The sequence below is a fragment of the Stegodyphus dumicola genome, chromosome 6 (assembly GCF_044657685.1).
Source record: "Stegodyphus dumicola isolate Sdum_Otavi_A_Nest chromosome 6, ASM4465768v1".
Classification (NCBI taxonomy): domain Eukaryota; kingdom Metazoa; phylum Arthropoda; class Arachnida; order Araneae; family Eresidae; genus Stegodyphus; species Stegodyphus dumicola.
Window position 1 is genome coordinate 198,259,634 of NC_140773.1, and position 18,796 is coordinate 198,278,429.

General features: G+C 32.2%; 1 protein-coding gene across 1 annotated transcript in view; it reads left to right on the forward strand.

Moving 5' to 3' along the window:
- The window catches only part of LOC118186105 (tetratricopeptide repeat protein 28-like), an 82,454-nt gene that overhangs the window by 10,297 nt on the left and 53,361 nt on the right, over window positions 1-18,796 (forward strand). Inside the window, exons 3-8 of the mRNA XM_035356129.2 lie at window positions 5,546-5,693; window positions 6,331-6,603; window positions 11,638-11,796; window positions 14,474-14,916; window positions 15,016-15,564; window positions 17,340-17,519. Of these exons, the coding sequence (XP_035212020.1) occupies window positions 5,546-5,693; window positions 6,331-6,603; window positions 11,638-11,796; window positions 14,474-14,916; window positions 15,016-15,564; window positions 17,340-17,519 (1,752 nt within the window). The remainder of the gene's footprint in view (window positions 1-5,545; window positions 5,694-6,330; window positions 6,604-11,637; window positions 11,797-14,473; window positions 14,917-15,015; window positions 15,565-17,339; window positions 17,520-18,796) is intronic.

The following is an 18,796-nucleotide window of genomic DNA, read 5'->3' on the forward strand; positions in this document are numbered from 1 at the left end:
CATACCGCCTCGTAATCTCTATCGTATTTATATGACAGCCAGACTCGTTATCCACAAAATTTATACTATCTTTCACAAATAAATATTCAAAACCTTCTTCTCCTAACTCCTTCTAGAATTTTCAGCCATCCGAAAAAATATTTGTACCAGACACGCGACTAAAATTTTGCCAACACATCTTTCATTGCATCATAAACCATTCCAAACCACCCACCACATGAACCAACCAGCAACTAAAATCACTACAGTAAAATCCAAGTTTCCACGTAAAAAGGGTTGCTATAGAAACCACCATCACAGAACACGCAATCATGCCAAAAACCAGCACAGAACACATATCACCACATTTTGCGACCTGAGGGCATATATAAGAGTAGTACCAAAGTTATATAAAAATGATTTCAAATAGGGAAACTCTTATAAGATGCGTACATCATTTATTTATTTTAGAACAAATTTAGACCAAGAAGGAAACAAATTAAAATTGATATAAAGATACGATTTGATTACAATTCACCACTTTTTAAATATGCATAACTTGAAAAGTTGCTTGTAAAATGCTTCAAAATAATTTTACAGTGAAGTTTTATTTTAACTTATTGATTCAAGCACTGTTTTCAGAAAATCAGCGATTTTTTTTTTATGATATTAAAAGTTTAAAACAAATCTAAGCACAGCTTCCTTTGGATACCGTATTTGTTTCCTCCCCTAATTTTATTGTGTAAAAAGTGGAAGGGGGGAATTACTCAAAGCAGATGAAAATATGAAATTACAGAAAGATGAATGCTTTGTTTAATATTGTTCTGTTAAATTTCATTTCAAAGCAGGGATTTACATACTGTCCTGTCTTGCAATCCTTGCATTCGCAATAACACTTTTCCCTTTTTTGGAATTTTTGCAGGAGTGTGAACAAACAAAGTTTTGCCATCACACTTCCTTAGAACTTTCATTTGAACAAAGCACATCTCTTGTATCTTAGAAAGCAGTAAGATTAGGTTCTTTTTCTGCAAAACCAACATCTCGCCAATTTTCCTTTTGGGCAGCAGAAAATTTTCAGTCATGCCTTTTCTTCTCATTATAGTTCTACAAGTATTTGTCCCAAGTCTAAAGAGTTTATCAGGAATGGAGAAATGGAAAAATAAAGTCAATATATATGTAGTACCCTTGACCAGAAAGTGCTTCAATTAAAGATTTAACATTTCTTTCACCATATAATCCTGAAGTTACTTTTAACTGTGTTTCCTTGATCATATTAATGATAAAATTACAGATATACCTTGATTTAGATTTATATATTTTTTTAAAAAATTTACAACACTGATACTGTAATGCTTAAAACAGAAACATTTCACGTACACAAGGTATGATTCTTGATTAGAAACTGTTCTGCACATGCTAACAACCAATGCTTTAGGGGTGGGGAAGACCTGTAACATTCATGAATAAATAACATGTGCATTTGATCTTATGTTTGTATGATCAAAATCCAACTGCGTACGAGTCAATTTGATTTCATTTTGAGTAGGAGATCAAATCTACATGCATCTCAAATCCTGTGGACTTATAATACTGTCTTGTGCTACAAGTATAGTAATTTTAATTTTGTGCTACTATACTTGTGCTACAAGTATAGTAAAATTAAAATAATTAAACAAGAATATGTTTAATTATTTTAATTTTTCACACCATTTTTTTTAGTATTTACTTACCTGTTAGTGACTTTTACATTTATACATTTGATTACTAAACATTTTACTTAAATTTCATTTCAGAGCAGGGATCTGCATATTGTCCTGTCTTACAATCCTTGCATTCGCAATAACTCATTTGCCTTTTTGGGAATTTTTGCAGGAATGTGAACAAACGAAGCTTTGCCATCACACTTCCTTAGAACTTTCATTTGAAATGAGCACATCTCTTGTATCTTAGAAAGCAGTTAAGATTAGGTTCTTTTTCTGCAAAACCAACATCTCGCCAATTTTCATACTACAAAGTCTCTAATCCGGACGTCCATTATCCGGAATGATCTATAATCCGAAACTCAAAACCACAAACTTATGCGTGCGCGTCCGCTACGCATGCGCGTAAAGCCAGTAAAGCGTTTACCCATGCGTGTTTCCGATAGTGAAGAAAGTAACAGAGAACGTTATTGAAAATGAAAAAATTTCGATTTACATTGATAGAAATGTTTACTAAAGTAATATAATTTTGATACCCGTTAGATCATAATTGCTCTTTATTTCATAAATTATGGTTTCATATTTTTAATTGTATAATTTCTGCATGACATCTTACCAGATTTAAAGTGATGATCTGTAATCCGGAATCGCCGAAGTCCCGATGAGTCCGGATTATGGACTTTGTACTGTAGTAGCTATTGCAGTATAAACTACTAGTAGCTATTGCAGTATTATTTCTTTAAAAGAAACCTACATTCCAGCAAGGTTAGGCTATTTGAACATCACAAAGCCATGAAGGCTATCTGCATAAGAGGAGGGATACCTTTGTAGAGGACTTTCTAAGGGAAACTGGCTCATATTCACACTACATATGGGGAAAACCAACCAAACATCCAGCACATTTGCCAGGGATCGAATTCAAGCCAGGGCGAACTACCAGTATTTTGCGGTCTTAACTACTTAGTCACTGGTCATTCCAATAAGAATGCATAGTAATATTCATTTCACAATATCTAATGATATCTTCATTTCTACTTTTGTATATCTTGAATATGGCCTTTCGTATTGCTTACAACCTCAAGTTTTTTTATCAGTAGTTCCGAAGTTATACAAAAAAGTCAGTTTGTCATTTCTTTGATATGTGATTTGAAACAGATACATTAGTTTATTCTTAATTGATATGTGAGTTATACTCTTTTCATTTACAAAAGCTACGTATGCTGAAGGAGTCATGAAACTCAGAGGTGGAGGTCCAAACTGCTCAATGTCTAAATAGTCTTGTCCCTAACTTTTCTGAACTTAAAACTGCTATTAAATCATTTCATTAAAAAAAAAAAAAAAAAAAGAGGTGGATCACGAGGAAGTCATTATTGTGAAAGTAAAAGGGGTAAATGCGTTGGGCCATTAAAAGAGGATGAATATACAAAAAGTGCTTGAATTTGCCTATATCTTACACAGTATAGTAAAGCATGTTTTTAGGCAATACAATTAAATATGAACTAATGTAAAAAGCATTTTTGAAAGAAAAATAATAAAAAGGAAACGAAAAATCTAATTGATCAGACTGCCAAATATGTTAAATGTCAAAGACCAAATTGAACATTATTTATAGAAACCATAAAATGAACATCTGGGGAGAGTACCATAGAAAACACCAGTGTTAATTGCCTGAACAAAGTAAGAGTAGAATTGCAGACTGTAAGAGATTAAAGTAAGTAACCTTGTCCGGTGAGTCCAGGATGCCTGTTCTATGATCACTGGGTCCGTCTACTACTTGAACAAAAAATATTGACTAAAAAAAAAAATTTAAAAAAAAGTTATGGACAGCTGTCTTCAACTTATCAGAGAAATCCATTCTGTGGTCCTCAGTTTGATGGGTGGGTGGGTTCATTTGACTTTATTGAAATTGGACAAGGCGTCACAGAGCTTTAGGTCAATCAGAGCGCCAACGAGTGACGAAATGTATAGCACGCGCTGGCTAAAGTTCTAGGAATATTCTTCCATTATTTCACTATGCATTTGTAATTCGAAAAAATGGCACAAAACAGTATTATGGCCAAAACAAAGCAAAATATGCTGCTGTATTATGTGGAGGAAAATCCCGTTTTTAAAGAGGAAAGTTAAGGCAGGAATTTAGGGCTAAGAAATAAAGAGAGATGTCGGATACCATGAAGGCAACAGATAAAAGTAAATGAATTAAGTTTATATAAAATCTTTTTATAATTTAATGATTAAGAAATTAATCAAGTTAATCAATTTTAATCATTTAAATTTATAATATGATTAATTTGCATTTCAATCTAATTGTAAACCAAGTTTTTTTTTTTTTTTTTCATTCTTACATTAAAACTGCGTTTTCATGCAATTTATTTTACAGTTAACATTAGAAAAATATTTCTTTAAGAAATTAGAAAGAAAATATTTCTTTCTTGATGTTTCTTCGTTCATTACAATATGGCCGATTACTGCTGCATTCAGGAATCACAAATGCATCAAAATGTTTTATTTTAAATAATTTATCCCATAATTAACATGATAGAAAGTAATTTTTCAGTATAAAATATGTAACCAAAATTATAATAATCTATTCTGTATGTGTGATTAATTCACATTGTAATTTTTGTCATACATTTATTAGTAATACTTTTTTTTAACATTACATTGCTGTTATTTTAATTTCTTACAATATGTATAAAAACTGCTTATTTTAAGTATTCTTCCTTCTCAAAAGATTTTATTCTGTGAAAATAATTAAAAGATAGTAATATTATTTTCACAATAAGTAAAAATAATCAACATAAGTCTCCTGCAGGTGAAGAAGTCCTTGTCAAACCAACGTTTTAACACTTTAATCGACATCTCTTTTACAATAGAAAAATAAGAACTCTGCTATAAACAGTTAATCCTTACTTTTTTTTTTTTAACATTCGCAAAGAAACAATTATTTTTTAATACTAATCGATTACGAAAGTACTATTTCATGAAGATCGCAAATTAATAACTATAAATTTTGGCAATCTGAAATATGCAACGAAAACACCTTCTGGCAGAGCAAAAGCATCAACATATTTTCTATAAATTCACCACCAATTCAGAGATCTGCGACCGTATTCGTTGTTTAAATATGAAAAAATCAGTAGTGAAAACACATATAAAGCCATTGTCTAATTAGAACGTCATCTGTACAAGCCTGATTTAAAAGCCATTGTCTAATTAGAACGTCAACTGTACAAGCCTGATTTACTATGGGGCAACAATTTTCTCCGCACTTCCGACTAGTTCCATACTCCTGGAATATGGGATGTTGAGCAGACCTCTTTTTCACTAGCAGTGACATCTAGCGGCCTACAAACTGCTGCCGACTCTCTGAGTATAGAATAGGCATCTGTTTTTTTTTTTTTTTTTTTTAAATAGAGATTCTAGACTTTGAGTGCATAGCAAATGATATTATGCTTTCACTGAAGTTGTGTGTGTATTTATACCAAGCAGAGCATGAATTATTTATTCATGGAAAGGCTGGGTACATCAAATACTAGTTATCATTCTATATTCTTATTTATCATTTACTTTATTTATTTAATTATTTTATTCATGAATATATTTATTTAATAATACATCCAGTTAATAATTATGAACATACTATATTAGTCTTATTGTAACTAATAAGTAATGCTCTAATGCAGTAGATTATGTGCCTTTACAGAATCATTTGATTTTTATTATTAACATGGTTTGCTTTAAGAATATGCTGAGATTATTATTGATTAACAATTTAGTTTTATGTATGTAAAGGAAGCTTTATATTTTCTGAATAAATGTAGCTTTTTCTTAAAAATTTCAATAAGATATTAATTTTTATAATTTAGGCATATTATCGACAAGGAGTTGCTCTACAATGCCTGGGGCGTCATGCAGATTCCTTGGCAGCTTTTGCCTCCGGGTTAGCCCAGGATTCTAAAAATCTCCACCTACTTGCTGGACTTGTTGAAGCTGCAATGAAATCACCTCTAAGAGGTAAATAATAATCATAATCATAAAATCAGTGTTTAAAAATGATTAATGTGTTCAAACTCCTAGTTGGAGGAAAGGTGAATTTATGGCGAAATTTATGTCATGATTTTTGGTACATATTAAAGGAGACCACCAGATTTTTAGAATATGCCAAATTCTTGCAACCATATACATAATAATTCTTAAATTTCAAAAGCCTTTTTGCATTCATTCATTTTATGAGATTTTATAGACAGATTCATTACCTTTCTTGGGGTATATATTTTGTCTTAAACGTAGTTTTAAAGTATTAGGATTTTAACTGCAGCGGAAGAAACTGTGATAAAATTTTTGCAAGAATACAGTATTTTGTGCAAAATTGCTAAAGATAACTGTTTTGAATCTTAAGTAATTGCTATGAAATTTTTACTAGAATAAAAGAAATAAAACCCTTAACATTTTAAATTATCAATTCCATTTTTTTTTCTGTAAAATCTGGCTGTGCTTAAATACTTACATTATAATGTAAATGTGAGTTTATAAAATTTTTGTTATGAAAAAAGCTGTTGTATATATTATTGTATTTTTAAAAGATTAATAATTATTTATTTATAGTTTGTACTAGCTAGTAATTTTTAAAAAAAATTTTTTTCCCTTTCAGCTACACTTGAACCTACGTACAGACAGCTTCAAGCTATGCGTCTTGATAAATCTCCTTTTGTTATAACATCTGTTGTAGGCCAGGAACTTCTAGCTACAGGCCACCATGCAGCTGCAGTAGTTGTTTTGGAATCTGCACTTCGTATTGGCACTTGCAGCCTTAAGTTGAGAGGATCGGTTTTTTCTGCTTTAAGTTCAGCATACTGGGCATTGAATACTCTTGATCGGGCTATAGCTTATATGCAGCAAGATCTTGCAGTAGCAAAATCTTTAGGTAACTATCTTCTCTAGTATTCTTAAAGTAATTTAATTTTTTTTTCTTTTGTAAATGCACTTATCAATATATATTGAGCATCTGTTCAAACTGCGTATTATTAAACATCAAGAAATTTATAAAAAAATTTTAATTTATTTGTCTGACAGTTTTTGTCTGTTAACATTTTTAAAGTTGAATATTTGAAAAAGATATCAGAATTTTTTTTAAATTTAATTTATAAAATTTTAGAAATATCTTAAGGTGTATTTTAATACTGAAAACACATATCAGTCAAAGGTTATTTAAATGCTTATAAATCTTAGAAAATATATTTTTCTTAAATCAATATGTTTTAAAATTTATATCAGAACTTTGATATTTTTCATATTTATGCACTTTCAAATTAATCAAGCAGATTTAACCTTTTTAAATCTATTATAAAACGTACATACAAAATAATAAAATTTTACATACGGTGCTAAATTCCTGATATATCTATAGAGTATATATATATTGGTGATTATTATTTTTTAAGTTGCTAATTTTTAAGATTAAAAATTTCACGAAGAACTCTTAAATAAATATTATGATCATTAAAAATATTAAAGATTAGTTATTTTGATATTACTAAAATTTACTTTTTCTGGGGGGGGGTGGATGGATTAAAGACCTGTGAGCTTTTGCAGTATTATTACTTGGGTTTAAATATTTGAACAAACACTGTGCAGTACTAAATTATTTTTCTACCACTGTAGTTAATGTAAGTTGATTTGAAAGTTTGAGGAAATTTGATATAATAAATTTATTTTATAATTAACTCACTTTGAGAAATCTGTTTTGAGTGTAGCATTAAAATTATAAGGGGTGATTAAATGAAAAGGTACAAATGTAGACTTCAAAATATACACCATAGGCCTGAGCACAACAATCCCACTGATGAACAAGGCGCAGGATTCCTTGTTCCCAGAATTCCTGTGGCCATGACGATACCCAGTCCTTCACAGCGTCCTTGAGTATGTCGTCCGAGTTGAAGCGCTTCCCTTTCAGGTATTTCTTCAGTGGACCAAACACATGGAAATCGCAGGGCGACATGTCCGGACTGTAGGGCGGATGGTCCAACGTCTTCCACTTGAACTTTGCCATTTCCATGTGTGTGACTCTGGAGACGTGTGAACGCTCGTTATCAGAACCACACCCTATCAGAACCGTTATCAGAACGTGAGCAGCCCCAGTCTTTTGTTCTTGATGGACCTGCGTAGGCGTCAGAGTGTCTCACAGTACACATCGGAGTTAATGGTTTTTCTTTGCTCGAGGAATTCCACAAGTAGCAGACCTTAAACGTCGAAAAAGATGGTGAGCAACACCTTGCCTGCTGACTGCACGGCTTTGAACTTTTTAGGGGAAGGTGACAACGCATGCTTCCACTGCATACTGTCCCGCTTTGTCTCTGGCTTGTAGTGATGGCACCAGGTCTCATCACCTGTGACATTCCGCTCCATGAAAGCGGGTCTTCCTGATACCGAAACAGAAGGTGCAGTGCTAGCCCCATACTCAGTTCCTTTTGCTTGTCGATGAGTTGCTTCGGAACACAAACGGCACATAACTTCTGATATCGCAACCTGTCGTGAACAATTGTCCACATGTCGTGAACAATTGTCTATAGCTGACATCCACCTGCACCGCCAACATTCACAATGTGACGTGCCGATCACTTCTCAGTAGGTCATCCACCTTGTCGATGAGATCGCTCGTGATGACAGTGTTTGCCTGTCCTGGTCTCAGGTCATCCCCCAAACTCTCACGGCCTGCACGAAAACGGACACTCCATTTTCTGACAAACTTGTCAGAGACACATTTCTCCCCATAAACTCTCACCATCCGGCAATGAATAGCTACTGGTTTATCACCTTCTGCTGTCAGAAATCGGATTACACCTCGCTGCTCTGTCGTCGAGAATTTTGCAACGCGAACTCCATCCTGTCCTCGTATGGACTGCCGCTTTTGATAAGAGCTTCTGCTCTCTCCAGCGCATGCAGGCACCAGAGCGTGCTCCGATCCCAATCAGAGACTCCAATCGCACCCCGAGATGTCTCACTACGTTCTCCCATGGCAGAATATGCAAATATTTAACTGTTACGTTTTTATGTCGTTTCGTACCTTTTCATTTGATCACCCCTTGTATTTCATTATATTTTATGTTAAGTTGGTCTTTATCTTTCTTCTTTCTATACATATTGTTGCTTGCATACCAGTTCATAATAGACTGAATGCTCATAGAATCGATGATAGTTTGATAAAATGTATTTTACCAAAAGGAACACTTTACAGTTCTGGAACCATCCGCAAAAATAGTTGTACAGCTCTTCTCAGTATCACAGAGCACAATCAGTAGTGATACTTCAAACTACTAAAAACATTAAGCACAGCTCAAAGCAAAACGCATCTAAAATTATGCTGAACCGAGAAACTGATGCTCTCGCTGGTCTTACATAGTTTTTCTCCTGCTGCTGAGAAATCTCTAGTACCTTCCACTTTTTGAAATTACTGGGAGACATATGAAGGGCAGATAGGGTGAGAGTTACATATAGGAATCAATTACAGTATTAGTTAGTTTATACCAAAATATCGCCAAATGCTTGCCAAGTTTGGCAACTTTTGGCAATTTCTCATTAAATTTAGTGACCAAAAATTAGTCGTCAAAACCATCGCCAGCTTGGAGATATCTGATCAACTAAGCGAGATAACCATTTACTCAGTGTTAAATAGAATTGCCTCTGTATTCTTATGTTAATTTTTCCTGCAGAGCTTCATCTTTTACAAGCATTTTATGTAGCATTTTGCAAAAAATATTACAATTTCTCGGTGGCACGCGACAAAAGCCCATAGAAAAGACCCCACTGTGATAATTGCCCACACGACTAATACCCACACCGATGAAAGCGCACATTGATAAAAGCCCACATAGATATAAGCGCACGCTGATAAAAGCCCACACTGACAAAAACCCACACCGATATATAATGCTACATTAAAATTAATATTTTTACCCCTTTTTCCTCAGCTTCACAAAGCAGATTCATGAATAAATAAAATAAAAAATACATTAAATTAATAACAAATAATTGAACAATAAATTTAAGTAGTGGAACACATTTCATTTTGGGCTCCGGCTGAATTAAAATCCTATATGTATATAGAACAGAGAGCCAGTCAAAATAATTAAATAATTAAAAACATGTACATGTATGTGTAACTTTGTTTTTATATTTACGTGACAAATGGAAGTGCCCTCGTATAAGTCCGACAAAGGGAGGTGAAAGGGAATACTGGCCACACTGCTTCTTTTAATTCTAAAAAGTTATAAGAAGTATAAAATATATGTAAATTTTCATCATATACAGTGAATAATTTAACACAGCAAAATATTTTGCATATAATGAATATAATATGGAGAATTAAAGCCGAACTTTCATTTCAACCAAAAAAATAAAAGTACCGTATTCTGTTATGAATAAGAAAACATTTGTGTGCGCTATCACAAATACTGTTTTCGTAGTGAATTAAAAGCACGGTTTCAAATATTCTAGTTAAATTTTGACAACTAGGATTTTACATAAATTCATTCCCACTTGAAATTTCATTTTTAATCATAATAATTATTAATCGTAAAATTTTTTAGGAAGTCATTTTGGATTTCCTGAAAATGTGTGCTGTTTTTAAGTGGGCTTTTGTCAAGCAGTTTTCTAATTGGCCGCTGGCTATTCAGGTGGGAAACCATTGAGTTCCTTTTCCCCCATAACTATGCATATACTAGTAATGAATGACGAATTTATATAATATGTATACCTAGAATCTAAAAACGATGAACTTTGAATCTGATGACTCTAAATATATATTTATATAGTTACAAAATTTTTATATGAATAGTTTTTTTTTTTTTTTTTTTTTTTGTAGTAATCTTTACAATCTCTAATAAAATGCTACATATTTATTACTATAGTTTGAGGTAATTGTACTTAAATTTGTAGATATGTTGACTTCTAAGAGTTGTTCCATCCCCCTCAAATAAATAAATAAATAAAATGAAAATTAAAAACACTGTTCCAAATTGCTCTAGTTGAAAGATTAAGAGGTTACATTTGGAATCGTCAAATTATAATTGTTACATTCAAAAAAGCTTTCAATGAGAAATATGTTTAAACTTAGTAATAAGCTTAGTGTAAAGTAAAGAATAAAATATATCTTAGTCAAGTTTTCATTGTGCTTAACTGTTTTAATATTCCTAAACTAAAAAGGAACTAAAGGAAAAACTAAAAAGATATAAAATAAAATTCAAGTGTTTTTAATTAAAAAGTAATAGTTTTAATAATGAAACATAGTTATATTTAATCTCAGCCATATTAACTTAAAAATAGCATCTGAGAAACTCCACAATGATATTTTTTCATTTTCACATACACATACCAAAGTTAAATAAGTAAATAAATAATAAAATGCAAATTTATCATCGAAACATTATAGCGAATCACTTAATCAGAGAGTAGAAAGTTTTCTTTCAACCTAATAAATTAAACAAATAAAGTAGTGATAAAATTTACAAACAGACATATATTTGTGATATTAAAATTCAATCTGTGTGGGCTTTTATCAATGTGCGCTTTCATCGCTGTGGGTATTTGTCGTGTGGGCAATTATCATAGTGGGCTTTTGTAGCGTGCATTTTCGTCCAGTGGGCTTTTGTCTGGGAACCCAGTTTCTCATATAGTTTCAATAAAATTATTTACATACATACGAAATTCGTATCAGTATTATAAATGACGCCTATAAGGCCATTGAATCTATTTTTATGATAATAATGTAAAGACATTATAATCTCATAAGAAAGTTGAACTAGTTTCTGTAATATCCTTTTTGATATTTTTTTTTTTTTTTTTTAAATTATGCTGAAAGCAGTTGTTACAGAAAAGGTATAAATAAATTTCTTTTAAAAAATGTTTGATGAATTATGGTCAAGATGTTACTAATTTTATTGAATATTTCTGAAATAATTAGGTGATCAAGCTGGTGAATGTCGTGCTCATGGAAATTTAGGATCAGCTTACTTTTCAAAAGGAAATTATAAAGAAGCACTTACCAGTCACAGATATCAATTAGTACTTGCCATGAAGTGTAAAGATACGTATGCTGCAGCATCTGCTCTTACTAGTCTTGGTAGAGTATTTGAACTGTATTATAAATTGAAAAATTAGATAGTTTTTTCCCTCATTTCTTAAATATATTTTTCTCAGTACCCTAGGAAAATTTTAGGATTTTACTTATATAAAAAGACCTGTTCTGTTTTTTTAAAGGCCTTTTTATGTAATTAAAATAAACTAAAAAACTTATTATAAAATAAAAATGTATGCTATTTCAAGTTAATGACCAAAAAAATTCTATAATTAAGTACATCTGACATTTTTGTGAATTGCTAATCTTTCTGAGTACCTTACTGAAACACATAGTTTAGTTTTAAATACTCTGCAAGAAATGCACTTTGCTTTAGTACGTGGCATTTAAAATGAAATTTGGTTTGCTTAAAAGCAAGAGTTATTCACCAGGCTTTCATTTAGTAATATTCATAAACATATGTATATTCAAATATTTAAATTTGCAAATGAGGATATGTATAAGGATTAAAATTAAGTATAACCACTCTGAAATAACATGGCCTTGAGAAATTGTCAAAATCAGTTCTGGTTTACATGTCATTGTAATCTTTAATTACCTGTGCCCACTAGCGGCCGAGCGGTAAAGTCGCTGAACACTGGTAGTTCGGTCCGAGGTTCAAATCCCGCGAACGGGCTGGCTGCATGGGTGTTTTCGTGGTTTTCCCCATGTGTAACGTGTATACGAGCCAGTTTCCCTTAGAAAGTCCTCCACGAAAGGCATCCCTCCTCTTAGGCAGATAGCCCTAGTGTGCTTTGCCATAATTAAATACACACACACACACACATACACACACTTTAATTACCTGCAAAAATTAACCCCAGTTTCAGAAAATATTAAACTGTTACATGGACCAAAAAAGTGGTAATTGTAATAAAGATGTCAATATTAAATTGTATAATTTAAAAATTGTCATAAAACAAATGCAGTGTTTTTTTTTTTTTTTTAAGGAAAAATGTTTGTTATTCTGAATGTGTTTCACCATTTCCTCTATCACATTTTATGCATAGAAGGTGAAGTGTTATAAAAATAAGGAGTATCAGTAGTACCTACACTAGTGTGCAAAAATTAAGGATGAGTTAAAGAAATTAACATAAAAGCAGAAAGAGCAACAGAATGGATCAAAATACCAGTCGGAGATGGACACTGTAGTGCATGCATATACATGGTAGATAATGTAAAGGGAAGAATGCTGAAAGGGTTGTTGCACACAAGTGGTGTATGCTTTACAATTAGATAAAAGCTATTGCATGGTGTGCAGTGATTTCAACGAATTTGGTTTGCCTATGATATGGCCAACAGGCAATACTAGCGACTTCCTCGTCATGGATAACAATGCTACACCACATCATACATTAGCTGTCACAGAGCTATTGGAGAGGGAAGATATTCTGTGTAGAGATTGATCTGCAAAGTCTGCAGACCTAAACCCCATAGGAGAGATGTGGGACCTTTTCAGGAGAAGTTTGGCGGCACGTGACCAGCTGTAGGCATTGATTCTGCAGCTGAACTTGGCATTACAAGAGCAGTGGTCCACTGTACTTCAACAGCTCCTTGACAACCTGGTCCTAAGAGCAGACATAATTTCTGTAACACAGTCAGGGGTTTGAAGACTTGTTTGCTGGGTGCCTGTCACATGGACATTTCTGTCTTCTGTCTATTTGTGCTCAAAGCTATCTTCACAATAAAGTGCCTTTTTATCTTTTTTATTCCTTGTTTGCATGGATGATTATGTGCATCAGCTGTTTATTTAATAGTGCTTATTGAAGTTAAATGTGAATCTTATAATTAGTAAATACTTTTCTGATTGAAAATTTTCAATCGCAAATCACTCTCATATTGTACTCATAAAAATGTAAGCATAAGTTTTGTCGGTACTGTTCTGTTAATTGAGAGACCAGATTCAGAAATGTATGCATGTGTGTATGTATGTATGTGCATATATGTGTATATGTATATATACATGCATACATTTATACACATACATACATATATTTCTTTATCTGGTCCTGATAGCAGAACAGGGCCGTTTTCTCTGTTAAATATTGAATTTTTATTGTGTAATTTTTCACAGATGTTGTCTTGAATTAGAACTGAATAATTATTTTGAATGATATCATATAGAGGGAATCTGTGATTTTCAAGTTGCATAATATTAGAAATTAAACTTTTAAATGGTGTCTTAATATCTGTTTTCTAAATAATATACTGAGTGCACAAGAAATCTTTTAGCATACCTTGCCAGTTTTAGTGTCTTGCTCAGCATATGATGAAATGGAAAGGTTTGAAGAAAAATTGCTATTCTAAATATTAAAAAAAAATTTGTTGTCAAGTTTAAGGGAAAATGCAAAGGTTTAGTTTTAAAATTGAGCTTCATTCATAATCAAAATATGGCCTTAAAAAACCTTTTTTCTTTTTTATTTATTTTTCAAGTGGGTGTTTAGTTGATAGTATTCAGTAACCAGGAAATTACTTGCATTTATATTTACATTGTTGTATCATACCATAGCTTATGTATTTTAAAAAGGAAGACCTGTATTTGTGTCATGTGATTTCTACAATTCTGAAATTAAAAAAAATACTTCAGATGTTCAGAATTCATCCTTTAGCTAATTCATCATTGTATTTAATTATGTGTTTATTTGAAATATGTGGTTAAATTTATTATTGCATGTTTCTGTAGGTCATGTCTACACAGCAGTAGGTGACTATCCAAATGCTTTAGCCAGCCACAAGCAGTGTGTGCAGTTGGTTCGACAGGTAGGTGACAGACTTCAAGAAGCTCGTGAAATTGGCAATGTTGGGGCTGTGTATTTGGCTATGGGAGATTTTGATCAAGCTGTTGAATGTCATTTAGAACATTTGCGATTAGCAAAGCAATTAGGAAATAAAGTTGAAGAAGCCAGAGCTTACAGTAATTTAGGTTCATCTCATCATTATAGAAGAAATTTTGAACAAGCTATAACATTTCACAATCATGTTTTAAGAATAGCCCAAGAATTAGATGATAAAACAATAGAAGCTCGTGCTTATGCTGGATTAGGTCATGCTGCTAGGTGCATGGGTGACTATCCACAAGCTAAAAAGTGGCATGAGAAACAACTAGATATGGCTTTGAGTACCAAAGTGAGTTTTTATTAAGTTCTCTCTTGCTTAAAATTTTATTAATGTCATTAATATCATTAATTTTTATTCAAATGCTCATACAAATAAATTTTTTAATAGGATAAGGTATCAGAAGGACGAGCATGTTCAAACTTGGGTATTGTATACCAGCTTTTGGGAGATTTTGATGCTGCTCATAAACTTCACCAAGCTCATTTGAATATTGCTCGTGCTTTGGGTGATAAAGCTGGCATGGGCCGAGCATACGGAAACATAGGAAATGCATACAGTGCAATGGGACGGTATGAGCAAGCTATAAAGTTTCACAAGCAAGAACTTACTATATCTAAAGAAGTGAATGATAGGAGTGCTGAAGCATCCACACATGGTAATTTGGCTGTAGCATACCAAGCATTGGGCATGCACGAAATGGCACTTTTGCATTATCATAGCCATTTGAACATAGCTCAAGAATTAAAGGATACTGCAGGAGAAGCTTGTGCTTTATGTAATTTGGGAAACTGCCATAGTTCTAGAGGCGAATTTTCACAAGCTGTGCCATATTATGAAAGCTTTTTACGTTTATGTCAAGAAATAAGTGATGTAGAAGGTGAAGCAAAGGCATGCCATTTTTTAGGATATGCCCATTATTGCCTGGGTAATTACAAGGTAAGTAATCTGTGGTATTTGATATTGCCTTAAATAAATACTGTAAATTGTTCCTTTTTAAAATAATGTGTAAAATTCTATTATGTGAGGCTATTGGTTAAAATCACATTTTATATATCTTACAGTTTACCATGTAGGTTGCAGTATTTTTTCTAGCTTTATCTCACATTCAAAATTGGGTGAAAAATTTAATTCAGATTTAAAATTTAAATTTAATAAATGAAGTAGTTCTTCAGAACCTTATGCTGTATTAAAATAACAAGATTTCTTTGTAATGAGTGCATTTTAAAGTGTAGTATAATCTGATTGCCAAAGGAAAACTATTATTTTTAAATGGTACCATTAACATGTTTATATTCACTCTTATGCAACATTAATATGAAAACATTCATTTGGTAGTCATACTGAGCATGCTATCGTGGCTTCTATTCTGTTGAGGCAGGATTTAAGTGGTGGTTATAATGTGGATACTTGTAGGTTTTAGAATGTATGCAAAGATAACTGTAGTCCTGACATAGCCGGCGTTCTTCAATTTTTACTTTCTTAAGTCGTGAATTTTTGAATTTCTGAAAACTAGTTTCATTATCTTTCTCAACTTTTGTTTTTAATAAATGTTTAATTATAAAATGTTTAATTTTATAACAAATGTTAAGACTATATAAATCAAAATTTTAGAAAATATAATGTGAGATATCAAATTTCTGAATAAATTCATGAAAATCTGGTAATTTTGTGCTGTGACAGCTCCTATGTCACATTTTTGGCTAGTTCATTACGCTTCAGCAGATGTGATCATTTGCTTGGTTGTGAAATGGTAGCACAGACACATAGTAGTAACACAGTGGTGTAAACACAATAGAAACTGTCCTAAAAATTGTAATCAACATTGGGCTGTGAACAGTTTGAGTTCATCTGAGCCAGTCTAGGTTAGCAACTTTCACAGTTCTCGCAGAGCTTACTCACTTAAGAATTTTAATAAATTAATTTAGAAAGATTAAATTATTATTGATTCTAAGACAAGCTAAGCATTCAAATCTATGCTAAGCATTCACTGAAAGACAAAAGCATTGTATGGGTGCATGGCTGCAGCATTCTATTTGGAGATCTCTTAAGATTTTAACTTACTTCAACACAGTCACTATTGAAAGTGCATTTGATTATATGGATGATATTATGACACATTGTAAAACATCCTTAAACACCAGTAACTTGGACCGATGTGCTAACTGTAAAATATTTATTCTTATAAAACAAAAATGCATGGCGAATTTTAGGGTAAGAAAATCCTCCTCAAGATCCTATTAATAAAAACTTTTGAATAACCTATCAAATAACTGGACAGCTAAAAATATTTTTACAGTTTCATTCAACCATACTTATCCAGCTAGCAGTTCTCCATCACCTATTCACATGCATACATCAGGTTCTAATCTAGTATTTTTAAACGCTTAAATGGAAAACTGTTGTCTGCAACATATTGTTAGCAAAATAATAATAAAGTAAGTTCTATAACTTATTTCTTCTCTCAAAATGCAAGCTAAATTTGTTATTTTTTTAATGTTGTTATTATTAATTTTTTAAGCAAAAAATGTGGTGAAAAAATAGAATAAGAGTTTTATATTCCAAAGCAATGACAAAATTAATCAATATATTTATCATTTAATTTTATGTTCCAAAATTAGCAGATATTTAATAATTAATAGTTAATTCAATTTTTTTTTAAATGAGACAGAGAGATTTTGAAATGCTGAATTATAACGTTTAGTTTTTTGCAGGAAGCAATTCATTATTATGAACAAGACCTTGAACTGGCAAAAGATTTACAAGATCGACTGAGTATGGGTAGAGCATATTGTAATCTTGGTTTATCACATCTTGCTCTTGGAAATTTCCAAGCTGCATTGGAATGTCAAAGATATTTTCTGGCTGTTGCTCAGATGATGAAACATCTGCAGGTAAGTATTTTTATTAGTAAATCTGTGTTGGTATTTATATATTATTTCAGAGCTGGAAATACTCGTGCGTTCCCTGTTAAAGGAGCCACTGTGCTTTTTCCAAATTGGCAAACTTAATCAGATTTGTAATGGACCAGTTCATACATTGTTACAGTCAGTCAGTCACTTTTCTGAGTCATTTTAATGAGAAGCATCTATTTTCAGTTATTTATACCAGGTGATGCAAAAATAAAGTACAGTAATTCAAAAAATATAAACTTTTGTGATGCAGTTTACATAGAAATGCACAAAAAGACGTGCAAATATTTTGTAATAATGGAACATTTCATTGCCAGAATAATTACATTTTTATCTAGGTACTGTAGCAGTTCCAGATAATTTGCATTTCATGCAAATCATGTGACAAGCCTAACGAGGCTGTCATTTGTTTATGTTTGAAATTCTTAGCAGAATAGTGAATGAAGTCAGTTGGTGCGCCAACTTCAAAGTCTTTTGCCCAGTGGGACCAAAAGATTACTTACAATTTTGTGCACCAAAAGTTTTGTCCTCCTGTCCGTTGGCCAAGTTGCTTGTTTTTATGGACAAATTCTTAACTTTAATTGTAAAAAAAATTTTTTTTTTTTTTTTTTTTTTTAAATAGTGTGTAGTGGTTTAGGTTTCTCTGTATTTTACAATTTTTAATAAAAATGTTTTGAGTTTTTAAGTGTTTTTGCATTGTCGCAAAGTGAGAACTGAATTCATTGAATGAGGAATACAACCCGAATGAAATTTGAGGAAATAAGTTTAAATGAAGTACAGCAAAAAGTACATATAATTTATTAGGCCATACAAGTCAGTAGTGTCCGCATCATCTTTTTAGAACATCTTTTCAGTTTAAAACATTTACCATTTAAGGGTCAAATTGAAGTGTAAATGCACTTAACTGTTGCATTCTAGGTGAGAAAGGACTTGTATGCAAATGTGGAAACCCATCTGTATTAGCATGGTGTGTGTTCATTGTATTATTTAGAACAGACCCCTTTTTTCTTTGAGAAAGTGAGCAACAGTACTTTTCAAACCATTTCTATCACAGTCAAGTATTATACAGAGTTTTTAAGAGAAAGCATCCTTCCTTCCTTGCAGGAGAGGCAAGTACTCCATGATGTAACATTCATGTAAATTGGAGTGCCTTTGCAGGTTCTGCCCAGCATCTGTTGCCATGTAGATTTGATGATGACCATGTCTTCCCATACAAATAAGCACCAGGCTCTCCAGACTTTACATTTTATTTATTACTT